General features: G+C 49.7%; 7 protein-coding genes across 7 annotated transcripts; 4 read left to right on the forward strand and 3 right to left on the reverse strand.

Annotated features, from left to right (window-relative positions):
• Nucleotides 1-671: 671 nt before the first annotated feature.
• ATNIH1004_006049 (putative Ras GTPase activating protein) lies at nt 672-5,864 on the forward strand (the record flags this gene model as incomplete). Its single annotated transcript, XM_033570685.1, has 3 exons — nt 672-4,581; nt 4,638-4,861; nt 4,938-5,864. 3 exons carry the CDS (start codon nt 672-674, stop codon nt 5,862-5,864), a joined length of 5,061 nt encoding a protein of 1,686 aa, XP_033426717.1.
• Nucleotides 5,865-6,549: 685 nt separating this feature from the next.
• On the forward strand, nt 6,550-8,447 carry ENT3 (Epsin-3, clathrin recruitment and traffic between the Golgi and endosome; the record flags this gene model as incomplete). The annotated part of the gene is made up of 5 exons (XM_033570686.1): nt 6,550-6,631; nt 6,701-6,732; nt 6,837-6,916; nt 6,985-7,066; nt 7,140-8,447. 5 exons carry the CDS (start codon nt 6,550-6,552, stop codon nt 8,445-8,447), a joined length of 1,584 nt encoding a protein of 527 aa, XP_033426718.1.
• A 1,365-nt stretch (nt 8,448-9,812) lies between these two features.
• On the reverse strand, nt 9,813-11,045 carry NBP2 (adaptor protein NBP2; the record flags this gene model as incomplete). The annotated part of the gene is made up of 1 exon (XM_033570687.1): nt 9,813-11,045. One exon carries the CDS (start codon nt 11,043-11,045, stop codon nt 9,813-9,815), a length of 1,233 nt encoding a protein of 410 aa, XP_033426719.1.
• A 1,854-nt stretch (nt 11,046-12,899) lies between these two features.
• Nucleotides 12,900-13,934, reverse strand: ATNIH1004_006052 (uncharacterized protein; the record flags this gene model as incomplete). The annotated part of the gene is made up of 1 exon (XM_033570688.1): nt 12,900-13,934. One exon carries the CDS (start codon nt 13,932-13,934, stop codon nt 12,900-12,902), a length of 1,035 nt encoding a protein of 344 aa, XP_033426720.1.
• Nucleotides 13,935-17,375: 3,441 nt separating this feature from the next.
• Nucleotides 17,376-20,974, forward strand: hmg1 (HMG-CoA reductase; the record flags this gene model as incomplete). The annotated part of the gene is made up of 4 exons (XM_033570689.1): nt 17,376-17,714; nt 17,776-18,147; nt 18,202-20,573; nt 20,635-20,974. 4 exons carry the CDS (start codon nt 17,376-17,378, stop codon nt 20,972-20,974), a joined length of 3,423 nt encoding a protein of 1,140 aa, XP_033426721.1.
• A 546-nt stretch (nt 20,975-21,520) lies between these two features.
• ATNIH1004_006054 (uncharacterized protein) lies at nt 21,521-22,418 on the reverse strand (the record flags this gene model as incomplete). The annotated part of the gene is made up of 2 exons (XM_033570690.1): nt 21,521-22,248; nt 22,304-22,418. The coding sequence occupies 2 exons, from the start codon at nt 22,416-22,418 to the stop codon at nt 21,521-21,523; spliced, it is 843 nt and encodes a 280-aa protein (XP_033426722.1).
• A 1,708-nt stretch (nt 22,419-24,126) lies between these two features.
• SPA2 (putative cell polarity protein) lies at nt 24,127-27,054 on the forward strand (the record flags this gene model as incomplete). The annotated part of the gene is made up of 3 exons (XM_033570691.1): nt 24,127-25,389; nt 25,454-26,593; nt 26,653-27,054. The coding sequence occupies 3 exons, from the start codon at nt 24,127-24,129 to the stop codon at nt 27,052-27,054; spliced, it is 2,805 nt and encodes a 934-aa protein (XP_033426723.1).
• Between the last annotated feature and the right edge of the window lie 802 nt (nt 27,055-27,856).

Genomic DNA, 27,856 nt, shown 5'->3' on the forward strand with positions numbered 1-27,856 from the left:
TTGATCTGTGGCGCTGTCACCTGACAAGAAGACCATACCCGATCAGGAGATTTGTTGTGCCTTGCTGGGACGTGCCTTCCGATTTACTTTTGGCTCCCCCGCCCTTCCTCCTCTCAGTCTCGTCCTGATTGTTTTCGGATGAAAGAAGGAAGCAAAGACGGACCGCTACCACCAACGAGTCTTCGGTACTTTAATTGCTTTGTTTTTGCTTGCATTTCTTCCCCTCAACGATCTCGATCGACTTTTTTCATCCTTCGTCTCCTAGACCTGCCTTCCGTTCGAAGGTATTCTTTGGACGCCCAATCTGACCCGTTTCTACATCAACCCGATTCCTCCGGTTACCATAGGGGATGCAATCTTCCCCTTGAATTCGCATACCTTCCACCATATTAAGCGCCCCTAATTACTGCTTCGACTGCTGAAGCAGGTATGCGGCCAACTGAATTCGAGATTTCTCCACTATTATTGGCTTTCGCATTCTTGTTTCTGGGGCAGTACTAGTGATGCCAAACTCGCCGGCTTCCCTTCGACGTGCGCAGACGGATTTTTCGACCGAAATATCGAGTCCACTCCGCCATGGGTCCACCGCCTCTACCAATTCGTCTGTGTATTCCACCTCGTCCAATTCGTTAGCCCCCAGCCGTACAAGTACCGTCTCCTCTAATGCCTCAATGGAGTCTGGACCCGGATTTGGCCATAAACGTGGCATGAGCGAAGTAAACACCATGGCCAGCGAAACGACCCCTCGAGGTGGTCCTGAAAAGGGGCGCTGGTCTAATGCCGCGACAACTTATGAGAATATCCGCCGCTCATTGCGACCTCTACCCCAGGCCCCGAGCGCCTCTCCGTCCCTGAATAAACGGACGGCCTATCGACATTCGAGGAGTCAAACAGTCGACAACCCTCAATACTGGAAAGAGAACCACCCTCAAACTCCTGAATCCCGTCGCATTATTCATCCAGAAAGTGAGCCCTTCAAAGGAAAGGAATCGCGCGTCCCCCAGACTCCTCCCTCAATGAATTCTCCTCGGCATTACTCTCCTCAACCAGCTTCGCCCCAGACTCCTACTCAAACTCGAGGCCATCACTCGCACAGCCTGTCAAATCCGCCCACGTTCAAGACCGCTTTGTCTGCGCCGGATCTAGAGACTTTCCAAAAATCATCGACCGGCCATCTCCGGACCCTGTCGAAACTTGCAAAGTCTGGAGAAACCGAGGAGTTTGCAATTGATAGCCATACCCCGTCCGTTGTTGGTTTGCAAGGACGACGGCGCTTGAAGCGTACCGATTCGGTGGCTGCGAGCCGTGGACCCACAACCGCAGGGAAAAAGAACGCATCGGCTTGGGCGGCTGGGAGTTGGATAGACAAGCAGCGGCAATTCCTACAGGCGTACGAATACCTTTGCCATATCGGTGAAGCCAAAGAATGGATCGAGGAGGTGATTCAAAAACAAATCCCGCCGATTGTTCAGTTGGAAGAAGCCCTCCGAGATGGGGTGACCCTGGCGGAAGTAGTACAGGCGATGTACCCCAGTCGCACTTTTCGAATATTCAGACATGAAAGGTTACAGTATCGCCATTCGGACAATATAGCCTTGTTTTTCCGATTTCTGGATGAAGTTGAGCTGCCGGAACTTTTCCGATTTGAACTAATTGATCTATATGAGAAGAAAAACATCCCGAAGGTTATTCATTGTGTGCATGCATTGTCATGGTTGCTGTTTAAGAAAGGGCTTGTCGAGTTCCGAATGGGCAACCTTGTTGGCCAACTGGAATTCGAACACCACGAGCTCGAACAAACGCAGAAGGGCCTTGACAAGGCAGGTGTCAGCATGCCTAGTTTCTCAGGCATGGCTGCGAATTTCGGCGCTGAGACTGAGCCGGAACCAGAACCCGAGCCAGAGTCTGAAGAGGATCGAATACAGCGCGAGCTTTATGAGAATGAGGCGGCGATCGTCGAGTTTCAAGCCCAGCTCAAGGGGGCGATGCTGCGACTACGCCTCGGCAACTTAATGAACGACCTGTGGGACTTTGAGCCTATGCTGATGGATCTACAATCGAGACTGCGCGGCGATTGGGCTCGTCAAGTCATCCAATATAGGCTGGACATGAGGAAGTTTGCCGTAAACCTCCAAGCGATCTGTCGAGGTTTTATCGTGCGGTCCCGGCAGTCGGATGACATGAAAAACTATCAGGCTCAAGAGTTCGATATACTGCAACTGCAGACACTCATTAGAGGCTCCAAGGTACGCTCTCAGGTGAATTATCTTCGACGTCAGATGCGAAAAGAAGAATCAGGTTTGAAGCGTATTCAGGCCGCTTTAAGAGGGGCATTACAGCGCAAGAGAATATCAGACTTTGGTGAGAATGTTACGGATACTGAGGAGGGGGTCCGATTATTGCAGGCTGCCGTCAGGGGAGCTTTGAAACGCCAACAATTCTCGAGACAGTACGAAGAAACGCGATCCGCTGAAGATGATATCAAATACCTACAAGCTCTTGTACGAGGTGCCTTTTTACGACGGCAGATGAGCGCTCAACATGATCAGATTGATAGTATCCGAGGCAACGTGGAGATATTGCAAGCAGCCATTCGGGGAATGTTGACTCGTAGCTCCATTACGTCTATGAGAGACATATTCTCTAAAGAGGCTCCGTCAACTATCGCCATTCAGGCTAGAGCAAGAGCTTTGGCAGTCCGAAAACGTCAGGCTCAGCTAGCAGACTCCCTTTCAAATATGGAGGACAGATGTGTCAACCTGCAGGCTATAGTTCGTGGTGGATTTCTCCGGAAACGCCTTGTGCATCTCCGAAACCAGCTGGCTGAGCACGTGCCATTAGTCGTTAGCCTTCAAAGCATGCTCCGTGCGAGATCAGTTCGGAACTTCTTGACTTCTCAGCGGGCAGCATTGGACAAAGAGAGTGGATGTATTCTGGACCAGCAGTCCATGGCCAGAGCTGTTCTCTTACGGCGACGCTTGGAGGCTGACGCAGACGCTCTGCAACAGCAGGAACTTGCCATAATTGACTTGCAGGCTCTCACCCGGGCTGCGATTCTGCGGATTGAAATTGGCGGCATACTTGAGCGCCTGGACGACTGTGAAGAAGAAATTGGCCAACTGCAAGCCCATATCCGAGCGATGCTTGTTCGTGTAGATGTTGGGCAGTCTCTGGCCGACCTTGCCGCTGAGGAAGACGTTATAACCGATCTCCAGGCGCACATACGAGGGCATATTATTCGTTCGAAATTCGAAGAGAAACGGCGCTATTACCGGGAGAACATGGATAAAGTGATCAAGGCACAAAGCTTCGTGCGAGGCAGAATTCAGGGTCAGGCGTACAAAAGCCTCACGAGCGGTAAAAACCCACCTGTCGGAACTGTTAAGGGCTTTGTCCACCTCCTCAATGACAGTGAATTTGATTTCGACGAAGAAATCGAATTTGAGCGCACGAGGAAAGTGGTCGTCCAGCAAGTTCGGCAAAATGAGCTGGCCGAACAGTATATCAGTCAGCTCGATATTAAAATTGCTCTTTTGGTGAAAAATAAGATTACTTTGGACGAAGTGGTCAAACACCAAAAGCATTTTGGTGGCCATGTAGGGAGTCTTTTGCCGAACCGGGAGATCTCCTCAAAGGACCCCTTTGATCTGAAGGCCCTAAATAAGACGTCAAGAAGAAAGTTAGACCAGTACCAGGTATTTTTCTTCCTTCTCCAGACGCAGTCTCAATACCTTGCCAAGCTTTTCCGAAGGTTGCGTGAGCTTAACACGTCAGAGAAAGAGTACGAGAGGATCCGGCACCTGATGATGGGGCTCTTTGGATATTCCCAGAAGAGGCGTGAGGAGTACTACTTGATCAAGCTCCTGGCACGCTCTGCGAAGGAGGAGATCGAGAGCTTTGACTCCATACATGAGTACTTGCGCTGCAATTCGTTTTGGAACAAACTCTTCGCGTCGTACATCAAATCACCCCGGGATCGGAAGTTTATGCGCGATGTTCTGGGAACTGTTGTCAGAGAGAATGTGATAGATAACCCGGATCTGGACTTGGAGAGTGACCCCATGCAAATTTATCGTTCAGCTATCAACGACGAAGAGCTTCGAACGGGCAAACGAAGCCGACGCCATCCGGATATCCCACGAGAAGAAGCCATCAGAGATCCCGAGACAAGAGCGACATTTATTCAACATTTACAGGATCTCCGAGATATCGCTGACCAATTTTTCGCTGCGCTGGAGGAACTCTTATACCGTATGCCTTTCGGGATCCGCTATATCGCACAACAAATGTATGAGAGTCTCCTTGCTCGGTTTTCGGCGGAGGATCCTGGTTTTATCCTTCAGACGGCAGGTCACTGGATGTGGAGGAACTATTTCCAGCCAGCTCTAGTTGAACCAGAGAAGTATGGAGTCGTCGATCGAGGCTTGACCCAAGAACAGAAGCGGAACCTGTCAGAGATCGCCAAGGTGATTGCTCAAGTGGCATCTGGAAGGCTGTTTGGCGCGGAAAATGTGTATCTTCAGCCATTGAATACTTATTGTGCAGATTCGATCCAACGCCTTGGCCAAATATGGGGTGACCGTGAGTGATAGCATACTGATCAAGTGTAAGTCTTGACTAGCTGACATCGATTGCAGTGGTTTCTGTGCAAGATGCCGAGACCTATTTCGATATCGACGAGTTCAACGACCTCTACGCTAAGACGAAACCTACTTTATACATAAAAATGTCCGACATCTTTTCCATTCATCAGCTTGTTGCTTCTGAGATCCACTACATCTGCCCGAACCCAGATGATATTCTAAAGGAAGTCATACGAGACCTTGGAAACGTTAAATCTAACGAGAATGAGCTCATGAGCGTCAATTCTTCTGAGATAAACCTCATACTAAACCCAAAACTGGCACAGACCGAAGGCAAGAACTACCCGATTCTAGTTAACTGGAACTCAACGACTGACAAAACTCCATACAGACCCCGAGGCGGATATCAAGGCATTGTTCATGGAGACCAAACGATGCGTACTTTATATCATCAGAGTCCAAACGGGTGCCAATCTAATGGAAATCATGGTGAAACCCCCGACGGAAGAGGACGAGGAGAAATGGATGACGCTAGTTCGGGACGAGCTGAGTGCAAATAACACACGGCGAAGTGCCTATTCCGAGGCCAACACATTGGTTGACATCGCATCCATGAGCTACTCGGAGCTGAAGCGGACTGCACTCGAAAATATTATCCACCTTGAGCAAACCGGCAAAATCCGCAGGGACAATCACTACCAGGATTTACTAAATGACATCGCCATCGATATCCGAACGAAGCACCGCCGGAGGATTCAACGACAGCGCGAATTGGAAAGCACTCGTCTCACGCTGACACGACTGAATGATCAGGCTGCCTGGCTGGACCAGCAGCTAAAGACGTACAACGACTATATCGAACAGGCGATGGTGACGCTGCAGAACAAGAAGGGTAAGAAGCGGTTCCTCATGCCTTTTACTAAACAGTGGGACCACCAACGTGAGCTCCAGAAAACTGGCAAGGTCTTCAAGTTTGGATCCTACAAGTACTCGGCACGTAACCTGGCCGATAAAGGGGTGTTGGTCCACTGGAAGGGCTACACTGAACGACAGTGGGACCGGGTCGACCTGACCATTTCCAGTAACGAAGTCGGCGTCTTCACCCTTGATGGAAGCAGTGGTCCGATGATGGTCCCCGGAGCTAATGCCCAGATGCCCTTGGATGATTTATTACAGGCACAGTTCAACAACATGCAATTCTTGGACTTCTTCGACGGACAACTACGAGTCAATGTCAACCTTTTCCTCCATTTGATTATGAGGAAATTCTACAATGAATGAATGAATGATCATCCAGTCTCAGCGAAGGATCTTGGTATTTTATTTACAACATCATCATCGTCTTTTTTCTTTTTTATCTTTCCCTCCTCCTCTCTCATAATGCACACTTACTCAGGACATTCTTTCTATTTCATGATTTCAGGTACAAAGAAAAAGCGTATCCTGCATGATGTATCAATGAACATATGCGGGAAGACTATCCCTTTGAATGCAATGCCTCACCTTATGTTATTTTCTGCATGCTTTTGAATTCCTCACCCGATTCCCCTGAATTGTTACCCTTTTCTTGTGATGAATTAGACGATTCGATGTATGTATCCATGTATGTATTGAGTACTAGTGTCTAGTGTAGTACATGGTGTCCAGTAATTTGATCATAGTTGTATCTTTGAGCGAAGTCGAGCAGATGTCGACCTCTCTGCCCTAATACCGTAGGATCCTGACTCTGTCCATGGAAGTAGATAGTGAAAGGAACGCCATGATGGCATTCTACGACGTCTTGCTCTGCGGCTCAGGGGCTACCACGTGACCTCCGCCTTGGAGCCCAACGGCGAAGGCCAGCTGGAGCGGATCGATTCCTCGACTCCCGCTCTCCATCCCCTCGCGACTCCCTTCTCCTATTGCCGGTCTTCCTCCTTGTTTCGATTGGTATAGTGCAAGTCTTCTCGTCCTTGCTGAGAGCGCCATGGATTTCTCCTCTCTCAAAGACCAGGTTAGCAACCTGACCTTGTATGACATCAAGGCGGGAGTCCGCAAGGTCCAAAATGGTATGTCCTAGCTCCTCCTTTCCGGCCATTCTCCATGGGAAACCGAGAGCTCTAGCTGATCTATCTCAGCTGTGATGAATTACACGGAGATGGAGTCGAAGGTTTGTTGTTTCACCCGCTAGTTCCCTCCTAAGATAGTGTTTCCTATTAGCCCTATCAGTATTCAAGGGCCGATGGCTGACCGAGTCACTCTTGTTGTTAACAGGTCCGAGAAGCTACGAATAACGAACCCTGGGGTGCCTCAACCACATTGATGCAGGAAATTGCCAACGGAACCCATAGCTAGTCAGTCACCTTCGTCGAAATGATTTGTCGCATGTAGCCCGGTACCATTGGTTGCTGATATATCATAGTCAATTACTCAACGAGATTATGCCCTTGATCTACAAGCGTTTCACAGACAAGACTGCAGAGGAATGGCGGCAGATTTACAAAGTATATCCTACCAATCTGGGATCGTATGTCTTTTTCTGAAGCAGGGTTACTGACGCGTTTGCGCCAATTATAGGCTCTCCAGCTGTTGGAATTTCTGGTTAAGAATGGGTCGGAACGAGTGGTCGATGATGCCCGATCTCATATGTCCTTACTCCGAATGCTCCGTCAGTTCCACTTTATTGATCAAAACGGAAAGGATCAGGGTATCAATGTGCGCAATCGGTCGTCGGAGTTGGTGAAGCTGCTGGGAGATGTCGACTTGATCCGTGCCGAAAGAAAGAAGGCCAGAGCCAATCGCAACAAATTCGGCGGTTTCGAAGGTGGAGCATCTTCTGGAGGAGGGTTCTCAGGCTCTACCGGCAGGTACGGGGGATTCGGCAGCGATAGCATGTCCTTTGGTGGATATAGCGGGGGTGTGTTCGGCGATGGCGGCGGGTTCGGAGGAGTCTCGAGTGATTTCCAGGACACGGGACGACAGGGCAACAGGTTTGATGAATACGATGAATATGATGAAGCAGATGCCAGTCCCGTTCGCCGTCAAAGTCCCCCGCGTGCCCGACAGCAACCCAAAAAGCCAGAGCCCCCGAAAGAACCTGAGGCGGACCTCTTCGACTTTGGCGACGAAGAGACCACCACGACTACGGCATCCGCCGCGGCGGGCAAGAAACCTGCGACAGGTAACGGCAACGGCTTAGATATCCTGGATGCGAAACCGATCGATGACGATGACTTCGATGATTTCCAATCCGCGACCCCTGCCCCACAGCCCTCAGGCCAGTTCGCTATCCCGGCGCCCGCCTCTACCGTCAGCACGACCTCGAGCACCCAGTTCGCGGCCCCGAAGCCGGTCTCCGGGACTCAAGGGCCGAACTTGAACGGTCTGGTTGGATTCACGTCGATGACCCCAACCCCAACTTCGAGCACCATTGCATCTCCAACTCTGTCACAGAACTCGCTGGTACAGCCGCAGCAGCAGAAGTCTGCACCCCCGAAACCGACGAGCTACCAGGCCGCGACTCCGAACTATTTCACCTCCGTCTCCATTAACTCTGCCCAGCCCTCCTCCAGTACTTCCGGTCCCCGACCAGGCGTGCCATCCACTTCAACCTTCAGCTCTACCACCACTCCCTCCACGGCTGCCAGACCCGCGCCGTCCAAGCCTTCAGGTGACGCCTTCGGCTCGTTGTGGTCTAGTGCCAGCGCCAGCGCCGGGATTCAAAAATCATCATCAGCTGCAGGCAAGGGCCCCAACCTGGCCAGCATGGCGAAGGAGAAAGCCAGTGCCGGCATCTGGGGTGCTCCCGCCTCTTCATCCGCCCAGCCTCAGCAAGGAACCGCTGGTAAAACGGGTAGTTCTGGACTGGATGATTTGTTGGGCTAAACGTTTTCTTTTCTTTTCTTTTTCTTGTTAGATCATCTCTTATGTCTATCCATCGATTCCCTTTTATCATTTCTTGGGAAAAATATCATTCATCCTATGATTTTGCTACCAATATAACTTTCTTCCATGGCATCCGATGGTATGGTAGTAAGATAACACAAAATAGGTATAAGGAATAGGGGAGGGTACAATAGGAAAAATATTGATTACTGTTGTTCTCTTTGATTCCTTTTTCTGCCCATTTACCTGCTTGTTTATATTGTTTGTTTCTTAGCTAGTTTATGTTCATATTCATTCCCGTGTCCACATTGTGTGTATACCTGAATGAATCTTCCAGAGGTAGACGTTGATTTTTCTTTTTTGATTTGCATGGTGTCTGTTGGTTGTAAAATTATAGCACCTTTTTTTCTTTCTGTTCTTCGTTCCTTTTTTGGTTGGTTCTTCTCGTCTCATTTTATTTTTTATTGTCCCGCTCATCTTGCTTTGTTTCGTCTCATTTATTTTGTCCTAACAAGGCATATATATACAGTTGGTGTTAAAAAGTATAGATTATAACTTGCGTAACATGTGAATGGATCTATATTTTCATTTTTTGTCTTATTTTTTGTTCCTCTGTATTTGTAACAAAGCATAGTAATACATCCATCCATCCACCCATTCAGATGATTGCTACATTCTATCTGAGACAGGCGATCAAGTTACAACGTGGACAGGATAGAATATGATAGGATAGATAGATAGATAGAAAGTAGGTAGGTAGGTAAAAATCTAATGTATATGCGACGCCGACGCTGAAGAGTACTCAAAACAAACCACAACTAGAAAGAAATCAACAACAAAATATGGAAAACAACGACATATTTACAGAATCCACCCACGCTCGTTAATCCCTGATGGTCGGTCTGTTGGTCACTTTCTACCCAGCAGTCCATGCTAGTCAACCATTGACCATCGAGCAAATTGATTGATTGATTGATTCCAATTCAATTCATGAAACTCTATCGTATCATGTATGCAAGCACTTAAGACTCCTTCCCAATTGTCGTATAAATGGTGAAAGTAGGTTAGGTTAGGTTGGATATCCTTCACCCTTTTTTTCATATAGATGTAGATCCAATTTCAAGTTCCAGCCTGGGAACATAGAAAGAAATATTGTGATCAGATGGATGTGGTAATAAAGGCGGGGGATCAATAAAAAATAAATAAAATGGGGTATGATGTGATTGGATGTTCGATCCTCCATCAATAACTGCGTGTAGTCTCGTGACTTCGCCACGATGTTGACTTGGTTTCCTTTCTATCCTCTGGATTTGCTCCAGCGTGTTGGCCCCTTGCTGGGGTTGCAGGAAATATGATGTGTTCGAATCACTCTCCATCGGTGGAGACAATCCGACCCTCTGGTTTTATCTGTCCGTTGGTGACGTGTGATGGCTCGTGCTCAGACCCTAGATGAAGTTGCTCGTCCTGAGTAGGTGTGATGGCTTGATGGGAGTCAGGTGAGTCCAGATCAATGTACGTATCGCTTCCGCCTGATTTCGGATCGGGCTCCCCGTTCAACGATGTCAGTCCTCCCTCGATATCTCGAAGTAGTCGGACGAATTCCTCCGGAACCAGTCCACTCTCACCGGTTCGCGGATCCTCTGCAACCAGCCAGCCCTGGCCATGTCTATATGAGACGAAGATCACTTGGCCCTCCGCTAGAGGCAGTTCGTTCTCGTGCTCCCGGGTGAAGTCGAACAATGCAACGGCCTTTCCATGCATCTCTTCATCAGGGCATCCCACCGCAAATTGGAAGTCTCGAGAGTACGGGTCGGTGTCATACTCATCTTCCTGCTCATAACCCTGATACCGTTCATAGGCACCCATGTGTGAATATCGGCTCTCGGCGGCCGGGTATGTAACATACTCGCCACCAGGTCCATCGTCGGTTGCGTCGTCATCGTTCACATAGTACGTCTCACTGCCATCTGCGTTTACTCCAACAAACGTCCCCCGTTCCGCACCCTCGAAACCCTCCATACCGCGCTGGTCACTGGGGTTCCTGCCCTTGCGTCCATTCAAGTTCGGTCCCGTGGGCTCGTTCTTTCGGTGTCGGAGGGTGGAAAACACTGGACTGTGTAAATCTTCGTCTTCACTGTATGGCGGTCCGTCGCCAAAAGACATGGCAGGAAGCTGCTGATGTCCATAACTGTGTTCCGTGCTCCATGGTCCCGTTGACCACTGGCCACGCGAAGTATCCCAAGGAGCTGGGGGGTCTGACAGACGCCGCTGTTCACTAACCGGTGAGGACATCCCAGAAGCGTGAGATGGTAGGGGCCCATAGTGGAGAGGATGTGTCGGAAGATAAGCAAAGTCTCGGACAAGAGCATATGGCAAACTGGAGTGGAAGATGGGGAACACATGTGACCCCGGACGGGACCGATTTTGTGAAGCGAGGGAAAGGCTCGATTGAGTGGAAAGACGTTCTTTCGCATACGATGATGATCGCTGACGAATGGATGGCTTCACTGTGGTATCTGTGATAATAGGAGGCAAAACCGCTAAATTTTGTGAGGGGGGAACCTGCTGCGACGGGGGTGGCGACAAAGGAGATGCCATGGTGATGGACATGGATGTTCCCACAAGGAGAGAAGAGGAGAGGAAGATCGTTGATGGCGCGTCGAGGAAGGGTTTGAGTGAGGTGATATCGAATCGGATGGAGAGATACTAGGGAATTCACGATTTGAAGACGTCTACGCCCTAGTTTGGCATTGCGACCATTCAACCCACAAACTCTACTGGACGTGGAACCGGGAATCCGTATTCAAAGCTTGATGTCAACAAGCGGTAACTAGCCGAACGACTTCCTCTAAGTGAAGGGATGGGTGGTGTGGAGCGACGGCGAGGGAAGCATGCGACTCAGCTTGGAGGGGCACCTGGCGTACTCCTTGCGTTGCAAGCACGATCCAATTTGGTGGCCGGGAGAGTGTGGGGGCTGCGATACGGGCAGACAGCCTGAAACTAGGGAGAGAGCAGGAAACGATGCTCCAACTTTGACGCCAGAGAAGCGAGGTGGCCTCAATGGGTCTGCCGACGAAGTCTTGCAAAGTATTGATGACGATCAATGAATGATATGGGGTAATAGATAACGTGCGGCTATCGATCGCAGACTGAGCAGGGACCGCCTCGTAGGGATCGAGACAAGAAACTCGGTTCTAATAATTAAAGAAAAATGAAATAAAATATAATATAAATTCCGAATCGACGACCCAGTGAGATTGAAGAGTCATGTGGGTGGCCAATAATGGAGGCCTTGCCGGCTTGAACTTGAGACCGAGAGGAGAGAGTGTTCGAGGTTGTCGAGGGTTCAAACGGAGAATTCTAAATATAGCAAATCAATTAGAGTGCCAAAAAACCTTTTTTTTTTTTTTTTTTTTGAAAGAAAAAGGGCACCAGTGAGTGTCAAGGAAAGTGGATTGATTACCAAAGACTGCGCTACTCACAGTCTAAAAAACGCAGAAGCCGCAAAGATGGAGGCGCCCGGGGGGGAGGGGGGGGGGGGGAATAGGAGGAAAAAGGCCGAAAGAGGGGGGGGGGCATCAATCTGAATCCAAGTGCATTACAGAATACTACCTGTAGGACTGACTGACTGCGGAGAGGACAGAGCTGCGAAAGGCGTGCCGGAGATTACTTACACCTGTGAAGACAAATCCAAGTGTTCAGGATCAACGAGGCGCAGTTACGCAGTGGAGCTCGTTTCTTCTGCTGCTGCTACCAACCTCGTCTATTCGTTCAACCCAGCGCACCGCAGACGCAGGGCAAGAAGGTAATCTGGATTGGATCTGAAAAGCGCCAGGGAAGGGTCTCGAGGCCAATTGAATCGGAAGACAATCTCTTGTCTCTCCAGGGGCATTATGATTCTTTTTCCGGCTATTTCCCTGACAACACGTGATGTCCACGCGCGGACTAGCGCGTTTCAGATTTTGATGCCTTGCGCCATGCCGGATCAGTTTGTGGGGCCTGACGATTCTAATATTAATATTCCTTGCCTGCCAGAAGAATGAAGGGGTGGTCAACTGTACACTTCATAAGTTCATATCATTGATAAACATACTACTGCCTAGTTACAAATCTCATTGTTTTACTGACTACGAGGTACATACTACAGATTGTAAGGGACGATAGGATAAACCAACTCACTTTCAAACACTCCGTGAGTCTCTTCTATGTCATATCTGAGAACCCATCTTGACAACTAAAACAATTACCACGTTCATACTCTCACGCCAGGCCGGCCCAGCTTAAACCCAGTACTTAAAAAAAAAAAAAAAGGGAGAAATAGGCTATCTCTTGGCAGTCATACAGAAAGGAAACATCCCCAGCCTCCGAGACGAAAGAAATCCAAATCCTACTACAGGTATCATACACACATGCAAGGGGTGAGTGGAAAGGTGCTTCCCCAAAAACAACAGGTCAACCTAGACTCGAGCAGCCACTGGGATAGACGGTCCTCATCACAGTCATGAATGTGGTGACTGTGGCTGGTCCCGAGGGGGTTGGAGTCGAAGTAGGCGGCACCACGGCCGCTCTGTGCGAGGAACTGCTTTCGGACTGCAAGGACCTGTCTGAACCGAAGATTTCTGCAAACTGGGATGGTATGGCGGCGTTGTTCAATGACTGGCCCTTTTTATAGCCCGTTGGGACCCGCATCTGCATCTGCGGTCTGTCAGATACGTCCACGTCCATACACGTCGTATAGATCTCTTGCTTTCCATTCGACAACGAAGGGTCGGCACCCGGAGCTGTCGGCCAATCCCATACCCAGTATAGGGTGTACGGCTTCCCGGATGGAGCGCTGGATGGCAAAGCGACATCTTGCTGACACCAAAGATCCGCTCCCATCAATTGGTTCGCATCATGTCGGAACTTGGATTGTCGGGTCGTAGAAATCTGGCCACCATTGATTTGGTAGCACTGGCCATCATCAAAGTTCTGTACGGAAAGGAGCACGCCGCGTTTATCGCCGCCTGTGCCTTCTTTGTTCCAGACCTTGTGAACATCCACAAAGCGTTCATCCTGCTTGGGTTCGGTTGTTCCGTAGACGTACACAGTCCCACGGTTATGGGGCTTACCCGCCTGGTTTTGGGGCAGCGTCACATGGCCATTTTCTTGGTATCGAAGGGCAATTGCATCCCCAGGTGCTGCTTGCAGTCGGGGACTTCCCTTGGTTTGATCCTGCCTTCGTTGGTTTTCCTTGCACATTTTGCTGGAGGGAGCGATGTCGTTCGGCTTCATTCCAGCCGTTGAGGAGATCAGGTAGGTCATTGCAGTGTCGCTGAACCCGGGTGATGTACGAAGTACATTTCCCCGAGGATACCCTGGAGATCCAACAAAGGTCCCGTTTGGTGCAATGACCATGAGTTGTTCCACCCAACTATGGCCGTCACATGTTATAGCTATGAGACCAAGGAGCAGCAGACTCAGGGCGTAAGTCTTGAGCAAAGACATGGCTGTTTTTTTAATTTTATTGTGGTTTTGGTAAACAAATTAAGTGGACGAGAAAATCAAAACACCGACCCGCGGAGGAGTATCAATTAAAAGACCTAAGCTTTAATTAAGTTAGCAGATGCGCAGTGTGATTAGAATGTATTTTTTGCCAAGCTTTATATGGTCATAACGACTTCGGGGATACTTTTATTAAGTAGCTCTTGAAGGAGAAAGATGCCGAATTGCAACAAGAAGAACCGTAAACAATCCGAATGTTCACAAGAGGTGCTCAACAATGAAAAGCTGAACAAAGCAATAGTATTCGGGCGGTCCTTCTCTTTTCTTGAAAGACCCCGTCCTTGCCTCTTTGCTGCTATTGAAAGTACCCCAGCAAGAGGATTTTCCCGAGGGCTAAAGCCCAGTATTAATGAAGGGGCCATTGTGGTGGCTATTCGCAGACTGGGTAGTTGAGACACAAGAAGCTAGACCAAACAAGCCTATTGAGCAGGGTCAATAGAAGAATAGCACCGTGTCTCGCGAGGCGCTATTGTGAGGGACTCATGAGTGAAGGAGATCTAAAAACAGAGGATCTCAGCCAATCACCAGCAGCCCCAGTATCATAATCCAAGCAGATTCTGCATCCAAATGTGTTACAGATACATATCAGTCGATTAGGATGTCAGAAGCCTATCTAGCAACCAATAGCGATCGAATGGTCTGGAGGAAAAGTCGATACAAGCTACGGGAGATCCGAGCGGAATGAATGACTGCATCTGCATGACACATCCCCAAATAGCAACAGCGCCTACTGATGGTTTCAGATAGAAATTTCACTATATTAGGCGTCAACTATGGGCGAGCTCTATTGTTGCAGAAACACATGCCATGCAGATCAGGGAGCTCGCCGATTGGCCTAGGAGTATGTGACTTGGCGCTTCGGCCTCATGACTGGAGGGATCTTGCAGATACCATGGAAGCCATGCAGGATTTCGTCTTCTTCAGGGAAGAATCCGTTTGAAATAACGAATCTCACCCGTCAATCGGAATATTCCACGGACATTGGGCAATCAGGCGCCCATCGCAGGCGACAAAACACTGGAGCCCCGCGCTCTTCCAGGGCACGGCGCGAACCGGCACAGAGGCTGTTCGCGTAAGTACACAGAGTAAAGGGAATGAGGGTGCCGGTATCCTCCACAAAGGAATAAAAAGTGTATGCCGTGGGCGAATAGGCGGCTCTACTTTTTTTGGTTCTAAGGCTTTATATGCTTAATTCCTAAACAGAAGCCACCAAATCATATAATAATGTAAGTGAGAAAGAGGATAGTATTGAATCACCACCCCATCCCCAACAGTTATTGCTCCCAAGCCAACAACGTTAATTCATCTCGTCTATCGTGTGGTTCCGCCAAGTATTTATCTCTTGGCTAGAAAGCAGTTGGACGGACCACTGGCCAGGACTCGGGACGGTTCCATTCTTTTGGATTAATTTTCAGGACCCAGTTGGTATTGTCCACCCGCACACAACGCCCACGAGGCAATCCAAACTTTTGCACAACCGGTTTTTTGAGCGGTGACGTGTGCCATTTTTCCATGGATATGTCAGATTGGAAAGCTAATTAGTGGCTTGTCCCTGGATTTGCTGGTTTACACAGAATTGGAAAACAAGCTGTCAGGATTCCTTTCGTCACATCGACAGGCGTAAACTCAGAAAACAAGATTGTTTGAGCTTCGGACATCGTCCAGCATGCATATCTATCCACCCGTCCATCCGAAGTGACCGTCAAAGACCCGAAGAGGGAGACGAGAGATTGATTAGATGAAAGGTGGATATGGAGAGTGTTATCTCCGTTGGATCAAGGCGGTCCAGTGGCTCCTCCAAGCCCGCTCTGAGATAACTTGTCCCACTCGGGCTCGAAGGATGAGGGAAATGTCTCAGTACTCCGTACTTAGTACGGAGCCCAGAGTATCCATCCATTCGGGATCTGGTATCCATTCCTCTGATGGGCCAAGATGGAAATGGTTAAGAGGACGTTGAACGTTGGTTAGTTCCATACATAACATCCGGTGTATTCTCGCTAACCGGATGACCTTCTGGGAGATCCTGAGAGCTGATATGTAGTGGCCACTGGGTCTTTGCCTGTTTTCATTGAGTTGGTTACAGCAGGCAGGTAAGAAACCACGGAACCTCTACTTGGTATCTAGGTTAGAACGTCGAGGCACTCTGCATACCTGGTAAGCCTGGAAAGCCTGCATGAACCCGGGAAGCGGTGAAGCTCCCTACGTTTCGTCTCTCACCATCGAGGATCCAGGATGGGGACCGATGACGCAATAATTCTTTTTTATTCTTGATGTTGTTCGGGCTTCAAGAGGTCGTCATATGTCATAAACTCCAGTTCACTTCTTGTTCAGACTGTCCGTCTAACCCTGCAACAACAGCTACGCATCGTCATCAATCATCCCTGATTTCCTCTTTGGATATAACTTCGTATTAGCTCCAAAAGCGGATCTCCAGTGACCATTCATAGTTTCATACAGCATGCATTGTTCAAGCATTGGCCCAGTCCAAGTTGATGGTACTTGAACTAGTGGAAGTTAGTGGCCGCCTGATTTGTGGAAGTGCTGACTGTGACAGACAAAAGTCCACTACCTAGGTAGGCTAGTAGAAGGCAAAAGAAAAAAAAAATTCAGGTCAATGCAAGCGACGATGGTGTACTTCTACTTTCTTCCCCCACCTTTCCTTTGTATGATTATTGTTTTTCTCTTCTTTCTCTTCTTCGTATCATTTTACCATTGCTTACCTAGCTTTGTAGTAAGGAGGTACGTATCTTAAACAGAGCTCCCGTCTTACCTAATAGATCCCAGCTCTGATTGGCTTGTAACGACGTGGCTGAGCCAGGCGGCAGAATTATCGGGATTACTTAATTCCATCGCCTCTGTGGCACAAGTATTTTCCATTTCCATTTCCGCCCTCAAGGGTGCTTCGACCGCAGGTCAAAGGAGGGTAAATAACAGAAAAGAAAGAGAGAAAAAACCGAGAGAGAGAAAGAAAGAAAAATAAAAGATAGAGTAACTGTCGGGTGTCGCATTGGACTAAGTCCAGTTTGACATTGGGTCACGGAATGAGACTGGCCTTACTCAGACCCGATAGGAGGTAACTACTAGGTAATTTTTTTTTTTTTTTTTTTTTTTTTTTTACACTATCCCATCATCGGGTTCGAGGTGCTGATGTGAGAAGAATTCTAACACTACAGATACGACCCTCCCAACCCTAATCGATTGCCCATCTCCGCTCATATCATTGTGGGACCTGGGAGTTGCCATCTTGTCCCAAATTTTTGCGTGTGAAGCGTCTTTCCAGGAAGGCAGGCATCCCTGCGGGCCGTCGCGGATTTGTCTTCCTTTAAGACAACCTAGGCCCACATCCCTCCCTTTCCCTTCCTCCTTCCTCCTCTACCATCCAACATGGCAGCAACTTTGATTCCGAGGAAGTTGCCTTCAACAGAGGGCAAGGAGACCGAGCGGGGATGGTTAAAACGGCAGGTCACCAATTGCCTGCAATCCATCTCCCGTCGTGCCTGTCTTCATCCGATTCACACTATCGTGGTGGTTGCGCTTCTCGCCAGCACTACCTACGTCGGTCTGATCGAGGGCAGTATCTTCGACACGATCAGGAACCCTCGAAATGTCGTGGGTCAAGTGGATGTCGAGACCCTCCTTCAAGGTAGCAGGAATCTTCGGCTGGGCGAGAGTACCTCCTGGAAGTGGCAGGTCGACGACGCGTTGACGCTCGAAGAGGAACAGGTAGGTGGCCCATTGATCGAGACTTCTCGTGTTAATTGTTTATTTTAACCACGGTATTTAGTCCCAAGTTGCCCAGCATCTCGCATTGGCCACCTTCATCTTCCCCGACTCCCTGTCGCGATCGGTTTCCACGGCCCCCGTTGCCGAAGAAGTACCCATTCCTTCCAATGCTTCCGCACAGGTGGTCCCTCAGACTCCAAACCTGTTCTCGCCCTTCACGCACGACTCGTCGCTCGCGTTTGCCCTTCCCTTTGATCAGGTGCCTCAATTCCTGAAAGCGGTGCAGGAAATTCCCGACCCTTCGGCCGACGAAGATGTTGGAGAGCAGAAAAAATGGATCATGCGCGCGGCCCGAGGCCCAGCCTCTGGCTCAGGTACATCGGTCAAGCTTTGGCTGACCGATGCATGGAGCTCTTTTGTGGACTTGATCAAGGTAACCCTTCTCCTTGGCTCGGAAGAGTTGGCATCATTGCTAAATGCCCACTAGCACGCCGAAACGATCGATATTGTGATCATGGCGCTAGGATACCTCTCCATGCACCTCAGCTTCGTCTCTCTTTTCTTCTCCATGCGTCGTCTCGGTTCACAATTCTGGCTGGCGTTCACCGTCCTTTTGTCTGGCGTATTTGCCTTCCTGTTCGGCCTCCTCGTGACGACCAAACTCGGTGTCCCGATCAATGTGCTCCTGCTCTCTGAAGGTCTTCCATTCCTCGTTGTCACCATTGGATTCGAGAAACCGATCATTCTCACCAGGGCTGTCCTTAGCGCTTCGATGGACAAGAAGCTACAGGGTGCGCAAGCTGGTACCGCCAACTCCAACCAGCTGAGCCCAGCCGCCCCACGATCCATTCAAGACTCGATCCAGACCGCGATCAAAGAGCAGGGGTTTGACATTGTCCGTGACTACTGTATCGAGATTGCCATCCTGGTTGCTGGTGCCGCTTCGGGAGTTCAGGGTGGTTTGAGGCAGTTCTGTTTCCTTGCAGCCTGGATTCTGTTTTTCGATTGCGTGCTGCTCTTTACCTTTTACACCACGATCCTCTGCATTAAGCTTGAGATCACGCGGATCAGGCGCCACGTCGCCCTCCGCAAGGCTTTGGAGGAGGATGGAATCACGCATCGTGTGGCTGAAGACGTCGCCTCGAATAACGACTGGCTCCAGTCTGGTTCAAAGACCGATGGGCCCAGTGACACCAACATTTTTGGAAGGAAAATTAAGTCGAGCAACGTCCGTCGCTTCAAGATCATAATGGTTGGAGGCTTCGTCTTGATCAATGTGGTCAACCTGTCCGCCATCCCTTTCCGGAACTCTGCTGCGCAAGGCTCTAGTGTGCCTCTTCTCTCACGGGTCTCTAATATTCTGTCACCGACACCGATTGATCCTTTCAAGGTTGCTGAGAATGGTCTCGACTCGATCTACGTTTCTGCTAAGAGCCAGATGATGGAAACGGTGGTGACGGTCATTCCTCCTGTCAAGTACAAGCTCGAGTATCCCTCGGTGCACTATGCTTCTCCCGAAGACGGTCAATCTTTCGATATTGAGTATACCGATCAATTCTTGGATGCAGTTGGTGGACGGGTAATCGAGAGCCTGCTGAAGAGCGTCGAAGATCCGATCATTAGCAAGTGGATTATTGCTGCCTTGACCCTCAGCATCATTTTGAATGGATACCTGTTCAATGCCGCGCGGTGGAGTATCAGGGAACCCGAGCCCACTCCGGCGGCCCCGAAGGTGGCCCCCGCGGCACCGAAGGTGTATCCCCAAATTGACCTCAACAACACCAAAGGCCCCACGAGAAGTACCGAGGAGTGTGAAGTGATGTTAAAGGAAAAACGTGCCGCCTACTTGACAGATGAGGAGTTGATCGAGCTGTCGGTGCGAGGCAAAATCCCCGGATATGCTCTGGAGAAGACGTTGGAAAACGAGGATCTCATGAGCCGCGTGGATGCCTTCACCAGGGCAGTCAAGATCCGAAGAGCGGTGGTTTCCAGGACCAAGGCCACTTCAGCTACCTCTACCTCGTTGGAAGCCTCCAAGCTCCCGTACAACCACTATAACTACTCTCTAGTCCACGGTGCCTGTTGCGAGAATGTAATCGGCTATTTACCTTTGCCGCTGGGAGTCGCTGGACCTCTCATGATTGACGGTCAAAGCTACTTTATCCCTATGGCTACAACGGAAGGTGTCCTAGTCGCTAGCACTAGTCGGGGTGCCAAAGCTATTAATGCGGGCGGTGGTGCCGTTACTGTCCTCACGGGCGATGGCATGACTCGCGGTCCCTGTGTTGGATTCCCTACGCTTGCACGAGCTGGCGCCGCCAAGGTCTGGATCGATTCCGAGGAAGGGCAGAGCATCCTGACTGCGGCATTCAACTCCACTAGCCGATTTGCCCGCCTTAAGTACATGAAAACCGCGCTGGCTGGTACCTACTTGTATATTCGGTTCAAGACCACCACCGGTGATGCGATGGGCATGAACATGATCTCTAAAGGTGTGGAGAAGGCGCTGCATATTATGGCCACCGAGTGTGGCTTTGAGGATATGGCGATCATCACCATTTCCGGGAACTACTGCACGGACAAGAAGTCTGCGGCAATCAACTGGATCGACGGTCGCGGCAAGTCCGTTGTGGCCGAGGCCATCATCCCGCAGGAGATCGTCCGGAGTGTTCTAAAGAGTAACGTGGATGCGTTGGTTGAGCTGAACACCAGCAAGAACCTGATCGGTAGCGCGATGGCAGGCAGCTTGGGCGGATTCAACGCGCACGCGTCCAATATTGTTACAGCCATCTTCCTCGCCACGGGCCAGGATCCCGCGCAGAATGTTGAGAGTAGCAGCTGCATCACCACGATGAGAAAGTAAGTTGTTGGAGATCTAGAAGAAATGATTGGTCGTGAGTGCTAACCATGAATCTTGCAGTCTCAATGGCGACCTTCAGATTGCGGTATCGATGCCTTCGATTGAGGTTGGCACAATTGGCGGTGGCACTATTCTGGAAGGACAATCCGCCATGCTGGACATGCTCGGTGTCCGTGGCTCTCATCCCACGAACCCGGGCGAGAACGCTCGCAAACTTGCGCGCATTGTTGGTGCTGCCGTGCTCGCTGGAGAGCTGAGTTTGTGCTCGGCGTTGGCTGCCGGCCACCTTGTCCGGGCACACATGGCACACAACCGTAGTGCGGCTCCCACTCGGTCAGCGACTCCTGTCTCAGCTGCTGTGGGAGCGGCGCGCGGACTGACGATGACTGGCTCCAAATGAACTGAAAGGGAACCTAGTGGGCTTTCCATATCTTCCATTGTGACCGAACGGCACTCCGTTGCCACCAGCAGGCTGTAGCAGACTCTAGCAGACTCTAGCAGACTCTCGGCTTGTGGTGGTCGGTTCTTTCTTTCGGTCAATAATACCCTATAGGGTGTCCACGAGCAATGATCTTTTGGTTTCACCATGGTATTTGCTAGTCCTTGGATCCTCTTCTTTTATCTTTATATGGTTAATTTTTTTATTATTTTTTTTTTCCTTTCTTTTTCATAACTTGTACATTGCTCTCTATATGGTGGCATGCGGTCCTCTTCCCCTTGTGGCGACCAGTATGCGGAGCATAGGAGTATCGACTCTTCCTGGCGCGCAAGGAGCGCAGCACCTGGACATGATAGAGGAATGTGATCCCCGAATAAACGGGGGGAACAAAAGCTTTGACGAAGGGGATGAGTGGGCAACTGTATGGATGGGAAACGAATATTTACAACATGTGTATAATTCCATAGAATGAAATATGAATACATGGTCCAATCTATCCAGTCTCCCTCACGGTCCTCGGAGGTAATGCGCTGCGATGGGGAGTTTCAGCGGGGTCTCCTCTCCTTTCAACTTGATAACCAGAGCAGACACTCCGACACCTCGTTCCCTCAGATATCGCTCATCTTCAGTTCCCCGAGGCACCCGAAGACGAACAACTCCTGACGACTCTGATGACCCAGGGGCACGGAGCGGAAACTCCACCTCATCCCCAGTCCCCGACCGACGACGGCCTGCCACCCCCAAAACCGAGGTATACAGATCCATATACGCCTGGACCTTCTCCCTTGGCACCAGCACCTCTATAGCTTCCAGCCCAGACGCCCCAGAGGAATGCTTCCTCCCCGTTGGGTCCATCGGTACCCGCAGCCCTCGATCCGTCACATCGTGGCAGAAAAACGGAGTATCCGTTGGTCTTTTTGCTGTCCCCTCCAGGATACTGTCCGTATTCGAATATGACGGTCTCACCAATTCCCAACGGATCTCCTCCCCTCGCGGGGTCGTTCGTCCGCCCGCTTGCGGCGGCGTATACGTAACGCCTAGTCCGCCGTCTCCCGGAGGATGGGCCAGTGCCCCCGTTAATCGTCGGTAGTTGTCATTTGCACTGAACGGTGATATCGTCGTCAGGGCGAAGTCGCCGGGGTAGCCATGGAAGTCATCTTGGGGACGGATGATGTTTAGAAGTTCGATGTAGGTGTTGTCAGGGAGGATGATTAGTTTGTTTTGAGTGCGGTTGCCTGGTTAATATTATATTAATATATATTGGGTGTGCTTTTTGGTCAGGGTTATTACCCGTGTGAGTCCCCCCCTCGATAATGGTGAAATTCTCCGTCAGCCATGATGGGGGAGACTCGAAGTCTGGGGTGGAAAGTTGGATGAGGACGTGGTCGAAGTGGACTGGGGTCATTCTATTTATTGTACAGTAAATTGGGTATATAGGGCAGAGTGTGAGTGTGAGGGAGGGAGTTGGAATCCATGCGGGGTTGATTCTAGTGTATACACAGAGTACATACTATGTACAGAGCACATGTCTATGATCACATCATATGTCAAATAAGTTGGTGGTAATAGTGAAGTAAACAAGGTCATAAAAGAGGGGTAAAACGAACTCCCCTACACCTAGCAGAAGAAGCAACCTAATGATCCATAATAATAATCACAAGAATGATCATATGTTGATCAATATAATCAAAAACCATCTAAGACAATTATTTTAAGCACCTTTTCAAGAATAGTGTCTACCTTCCTATTCGGTATTAGCCGAATATCGGATATCATAATGCATGTTCAGTAATCTATCTGCCTCGTAGGCTTGTTGATATAGGATCCCAGCCTTGTTCGAGAAACAGCGGTATATCTAACTTGACTATAATGTGGATTCAATCCTGGTCGAGACTCATCTACTTTTCTTATGAATATTATGCATCCATATTTGTTTTGTCTGGTCAGACTACAATATTCCTACCCGAGTACCTTACTAGGTAGTACTATTTAGATACCAACTCGAACTTACCATGTACACAGACGGTAGGTACTAGATGTATTACGACGGTCTGGACTCACGCAGCAATTTCCAAACCTCCTGAGCTAAGTCCTGCCATGTGGATCGCCGAGTCTTGGGTGTTGGATCGTCCCGATGATCTCTCCGCTACCTGGAAGATAGACACGAGCGAATATGAATATGTATAATAAATTGGCAGGCCAATTTGAGATCCCGAACAATATAGGAGGTCTCGAGAATATACTACGTATTAGATGCTATGATTGTGTTCATGAAAGAATGAACGGACCCTGCAAGGTCAGCACCGCCACACGACTAATCCATGCCACTAATTAGAGGTTCTCGATCGGTTCCTGTGGATCTCAGCTCGTATTGTTTCGTACATACACATCAGAACAACTGTTCTGAGTATACTCTAAGTACGGAGTACACATCTGTATGTACATATCTTGCTAGGTACATATAGGCAGGTACTGAATCAAGTTGGATTATATGCAAAACTGCAATTGAATGCCTAGTAGTACCCAGGTACCCTTACCTGGGTACCTGGCTCATCCTGAAGGAACCGTATTTGTAAGTCCGTACCGTATCGTACGTCCCCAAATCTATGCCGTCCCCAGTCTTGACTTCTCCATCTGTGGCTGTTGGGCCGCTGTCTTCTGTCTTCCTCTTGTCTTCCTTCACTTCCGTTCCTCTCTGTCTGCTTTTCTTCTCCCACTTCCTCCCCGCAGTCTCTGGTGGCTACCATTCTTCGGTCGCTCTCTTCCTTACGGTCATTTCCTTCTCATCACTGAATTTTATTCCTTGTATCATAGTACTGTTAGTAATCTCCGTGCACGTCGCCATTCCTTCCTACCGAGTAGCGTCAGCCACCATCGAAATTAGCCATCTTACCTCCGTTCTCCGGGACTTGGTGATCCGCCCCTGTTGGTTCCTTCTGCGTCGCATATATTTATTTATATTTTTTTTAATTTAAATTTTTGTTTGTTTTAATTTTAAACCGTCCAGTCCTCGAATGCAAAAGTCCTCAAACCAGTTCTTTATTGAGCAGGTCCAACGTTGCCTCCAATAAGCCGCCGCTGGTGCAACGTGACCGCCGACTCCTCGGTCCCCTATGAATGGTCACTCAGGGGCCATGTCACCGGTCTCCGTGGACGGTAGTGACTGGTCAGGAATCAACCAATATCAGAAAACCGATGCGCCCTTCTCCCCGACCTTCTCGAACCGCGACAATCTAGCCACCCCTCCCACCTCCGGGGCTCCCAGTGCTCCCAACAGTGTGCCCAATGGAAGTTCATCCAGCCAGATGAGCGACTCGGGGAACCCGTCGCCTCCGAGCTCGGTGGCTGCGCGATCCAGCGATGGCACGTTGGCCGATCAGCGCAGCAAGCGACACAAGAGGATGGAGGAACTCCTGGGACAGCATTATGTCGCCCTGAGACGGTTTCTGCAAATGTCCTATCGGGATGACCGAGGGAATAGCAAATCCAGTAAAGCCCGGGACAAATTGCTCCGTCTCTCGGCCACCCAGTTCCACGAGCTGAGTACCGATGTCTATGATGAACTGCTGCGCCGCCAGCAGTCCGCGCCCTCCCCGTCACGACCCTCTCGTCCCGATGTTCCTCCGTTTCTGCCTCCCCGAAAAGATTTCCATGAGAAGCGCAACCAGGCGCGTCAGAAATTGGCCTCCCTGCAGCACCAACGCTTTAGGGATCTCGCCACCGATGTTTATTGCGAGCTGGAGCGACGATTCCCTCAGTTTCCCGCCAGGGAATCCCGCAGGGCCAGCCCTGCTCCCAGTGCCCGAAGTCGTCCGTCGAACGGCTACCCGCCCGGTCCGTATGGCCCCGGGTTTCCTCCGCCTCCGGGAAGCCGACGTTCGCAATCTCGGGGCCCGCCGCGGGGGAGGGGATATACATCTGGGGGCCCTCCGGGCGGGTCCTTCCCTCCGCGACAAGGATCTCTGGGTGGACTGACCCCGTCGGTGAATGGAGATGGTCCTATGGCCAAGTCCTTCCAGAGTAACACGATGGTTCCAAACAAGAGCACCATGGTGGAGGATGACGATGATATGGCCGGGATGGACGATGACTATGACGCGCGGAGTGATGCTTTTGCTCTCGACGCGGTCCTGCAGAGTAGACGCGGGACTACAACGACTCTAGGAGATGGGGACAGGAAGTTGTTGGCAGACACCCAATCTCAGGTTTCGACGTTGCAAGACAAAGTAAACAAACTCGAGGAATTGCTGAAAACCAAGGATGAAGAAATCGCCAAACACCAGGGCAACCACGGCGAAATGAGCAAGCTGGAGGAGTTGATCAAGTCGAAAGATGAGGAGATTAGCCGATACCAGGAGGAGCAGGATAAGTCTCAGGTATGTGAAATTGCCCGGATGCTCCAGTTCTCTATGGCATTTTTCTAACAAAATTTCGAAATAGATTAGTACCTTTGAACGGCAGGAATGGGAAGACATCAAAATGGAACTGGAAAGCAAAATCTCCAAAGCAGAAAACTTGAATAGTTCGCTGCAGCTGGAGCTGGACAAGGTCCGGATGGAACAGGAGGCGATGGAAAAGGACCTTCGAACCCAGATCGATGCGGCCTCCCAGCAGGGTGCTGGCGATGCTGAGCTGCAGGCCCGCTTTGCTGATCTGGAGGTCAAGCACCGCGGATTGCAGAGTGAACTGCAAGAACAACAGCAGGTGACGGAGGAGGTTCGTCGCGAGGCTGCCGGTTTCCTGATGGAAATGAGGGCCTTGTCAGAGCAAAGCCATTCCAGGTGGGAGCATGAGGAACGGCTCTCTGGTGAAGTCCACCGGTTAGAGGAGGAAATCAAGCAGTGGAAGAGTCGATATGCCAAGGCGAAATCCCAGCTCCGCCACCTCCGGGCATCTTCAGCAGGCATTTCGGAGACCATTCCTGACGCCAACACTGTTGCCAGAGATAACGAACTCTTGCATGAGAATGGGTTGATCAAGGATATTCATGTGACCAAATTCCAGATATCCATCGACGAGCTCCTCCGCGTTGCACGATTCGACGATCATCAGCTTGTCATGCAACAGATCAAGGCAGTTGTCATCGCGGTCCGCCATCTACTGCGTGATGTCGAAGTGTCTTCGGATCTGGACGATGGGCCGTCAGCTTTGCGCGGTAAGGCTACACGCAAAGTGTCCGCGACGGCGAATAATTTGATCACAGCATCTAAGAACTTTGCCAGTTCGAGTGGTCTTTCCCCTGTTTCTCTCCTGGATGCCGCAGCTTCGCACCTGTCAACAGCGGTCATTGAGCTTCTTCATCTAGTGAAGATCCAGGCCAGTCCTGCCGGTGACTTGGATGAAGACGAGGAAGAACAACATACCCAGATGAAATCTCCAGACTACTTCAGCGTTGCTCCCAGCCAGAGGAGATTGAGCAATAACGGATCTGTCTACAGCGCCATGAGCCCACCGTCCAACCATTCTGGGAACCCGACAGATGCTCACATTGGAGTGTCGGAGCATGTTCCCAATGGCGTGAACAACGTGAAGGTTAACTATGTGGTGCAACCTGAAGATCATGAGCTTCAGGAACTCAAGGTTTGTCCATCTACTACACCACTGTTGATAGCTGGAGATGGTTCTAACGCTCCCTGTAGCTTTACGTCGAAGATCAAACCGATGGCCTTGTCCAATCCATCCAGGCTCTTGTTGCCAGCATTCGAGGGGAGGAGGGCCTGACTACTATCCGCACCCACGTGTCCGCTATTTCTTCGGTCGTGACAAATGTTGTGTCGTCTGCAGAGCATTTTATCCACAAACCCGACATCAGCCCAGTGCTTATGGACCGCGCTGGGTCGATCATCGAGACCCTGGATTACCATCGGGGCCGCCTACTGAAAACCGCAGCTGAGGGCAAAGGCGCGTCCTACGATGAGATCTTCCACAATGTCACCAATAAACTCCCTCCTATTGCCTTTGAAATCGCCCGGGTGACAAAGGAACTTGTGCAGCGGTTAGATCGTACGGACTACGATGACACCGAGGATGATTTCCGATAGTCTGCATCTTAGCCTTTCTTTCCTTTCTCCTTCTCTTTTTCTTTTTCTTTCATTGCTTCTATACTCCCCCTTCATTTCACCCTTATTTTTTTATGCATGTGGCCAAGGCCGTTGATCCTTGTTGAGTTCACTGATTTAACAGGACAAGACCACTGCTAAACCGTCATTCATGACAATGAGCAACCATGTGAAACGACATGTTGAATTTGGTGGAGCCTTGTTTTTTTTTTTCAATTTCTTGATTCATTATTCCACCATGGGATGTGGATTTGTATTGTTACTGACTATTTTATGGCCTTCTTTGTTAATTATTTTCATGTCTTTTTCTCTTCAAGACTTTCAATTAGCGTTTTATTCTTATTTTGGTGAGCTTTCTCTTTTATTTTTTGTTATTATTTTTCTTTTTTGCAAGGTCTGGTCTAACCAGTTCCATTGCATTTAGATCGGATACACCGTCATGAAAAGGTTGGCTATTTGTCGAATGCCTCTGGAGTGGATTAGATAGACCCTATTGTTGATACTAAATTTGAGGATGGTCGAGTTGCGAGTTTTTCGTATTGTACATGGAATTATTACGATGTTTTGAATCTCCTTCCAAAGGGTTCTCAAATGGATTTCTCTGTGCGTATTACATAAGCGGCAGATTTTCCGGGACTAACTATACCGTTTTGGGAGCAGAACGAGGATATTTTTTCATTGCGGCTGTCGCCAGCTGTAGTACATTGACTGCTCCCTGGTTCTCATTATTGCAGCCACCTCACCGCAAGCCACGCGTTTTGCTTCAGGCATTTTCCTACGTCGA

Source organism: Aspergillus tanneri, assembly GCF_003426965.1.
Source record: "Aspergillus tanneri strain NIH1004 chromosome Unknown AapTan_4_pilon_pilon_pilon, whole genome shotgun sequence".
NCBI classification, from domain to species: domain Eukaryota; kingdom Fungi; phylum Ascomycota; class Eurotiomycetes; order Eurotiales; family Aspergillaceae; genus Aspergillus; species Aspergillus tanneri.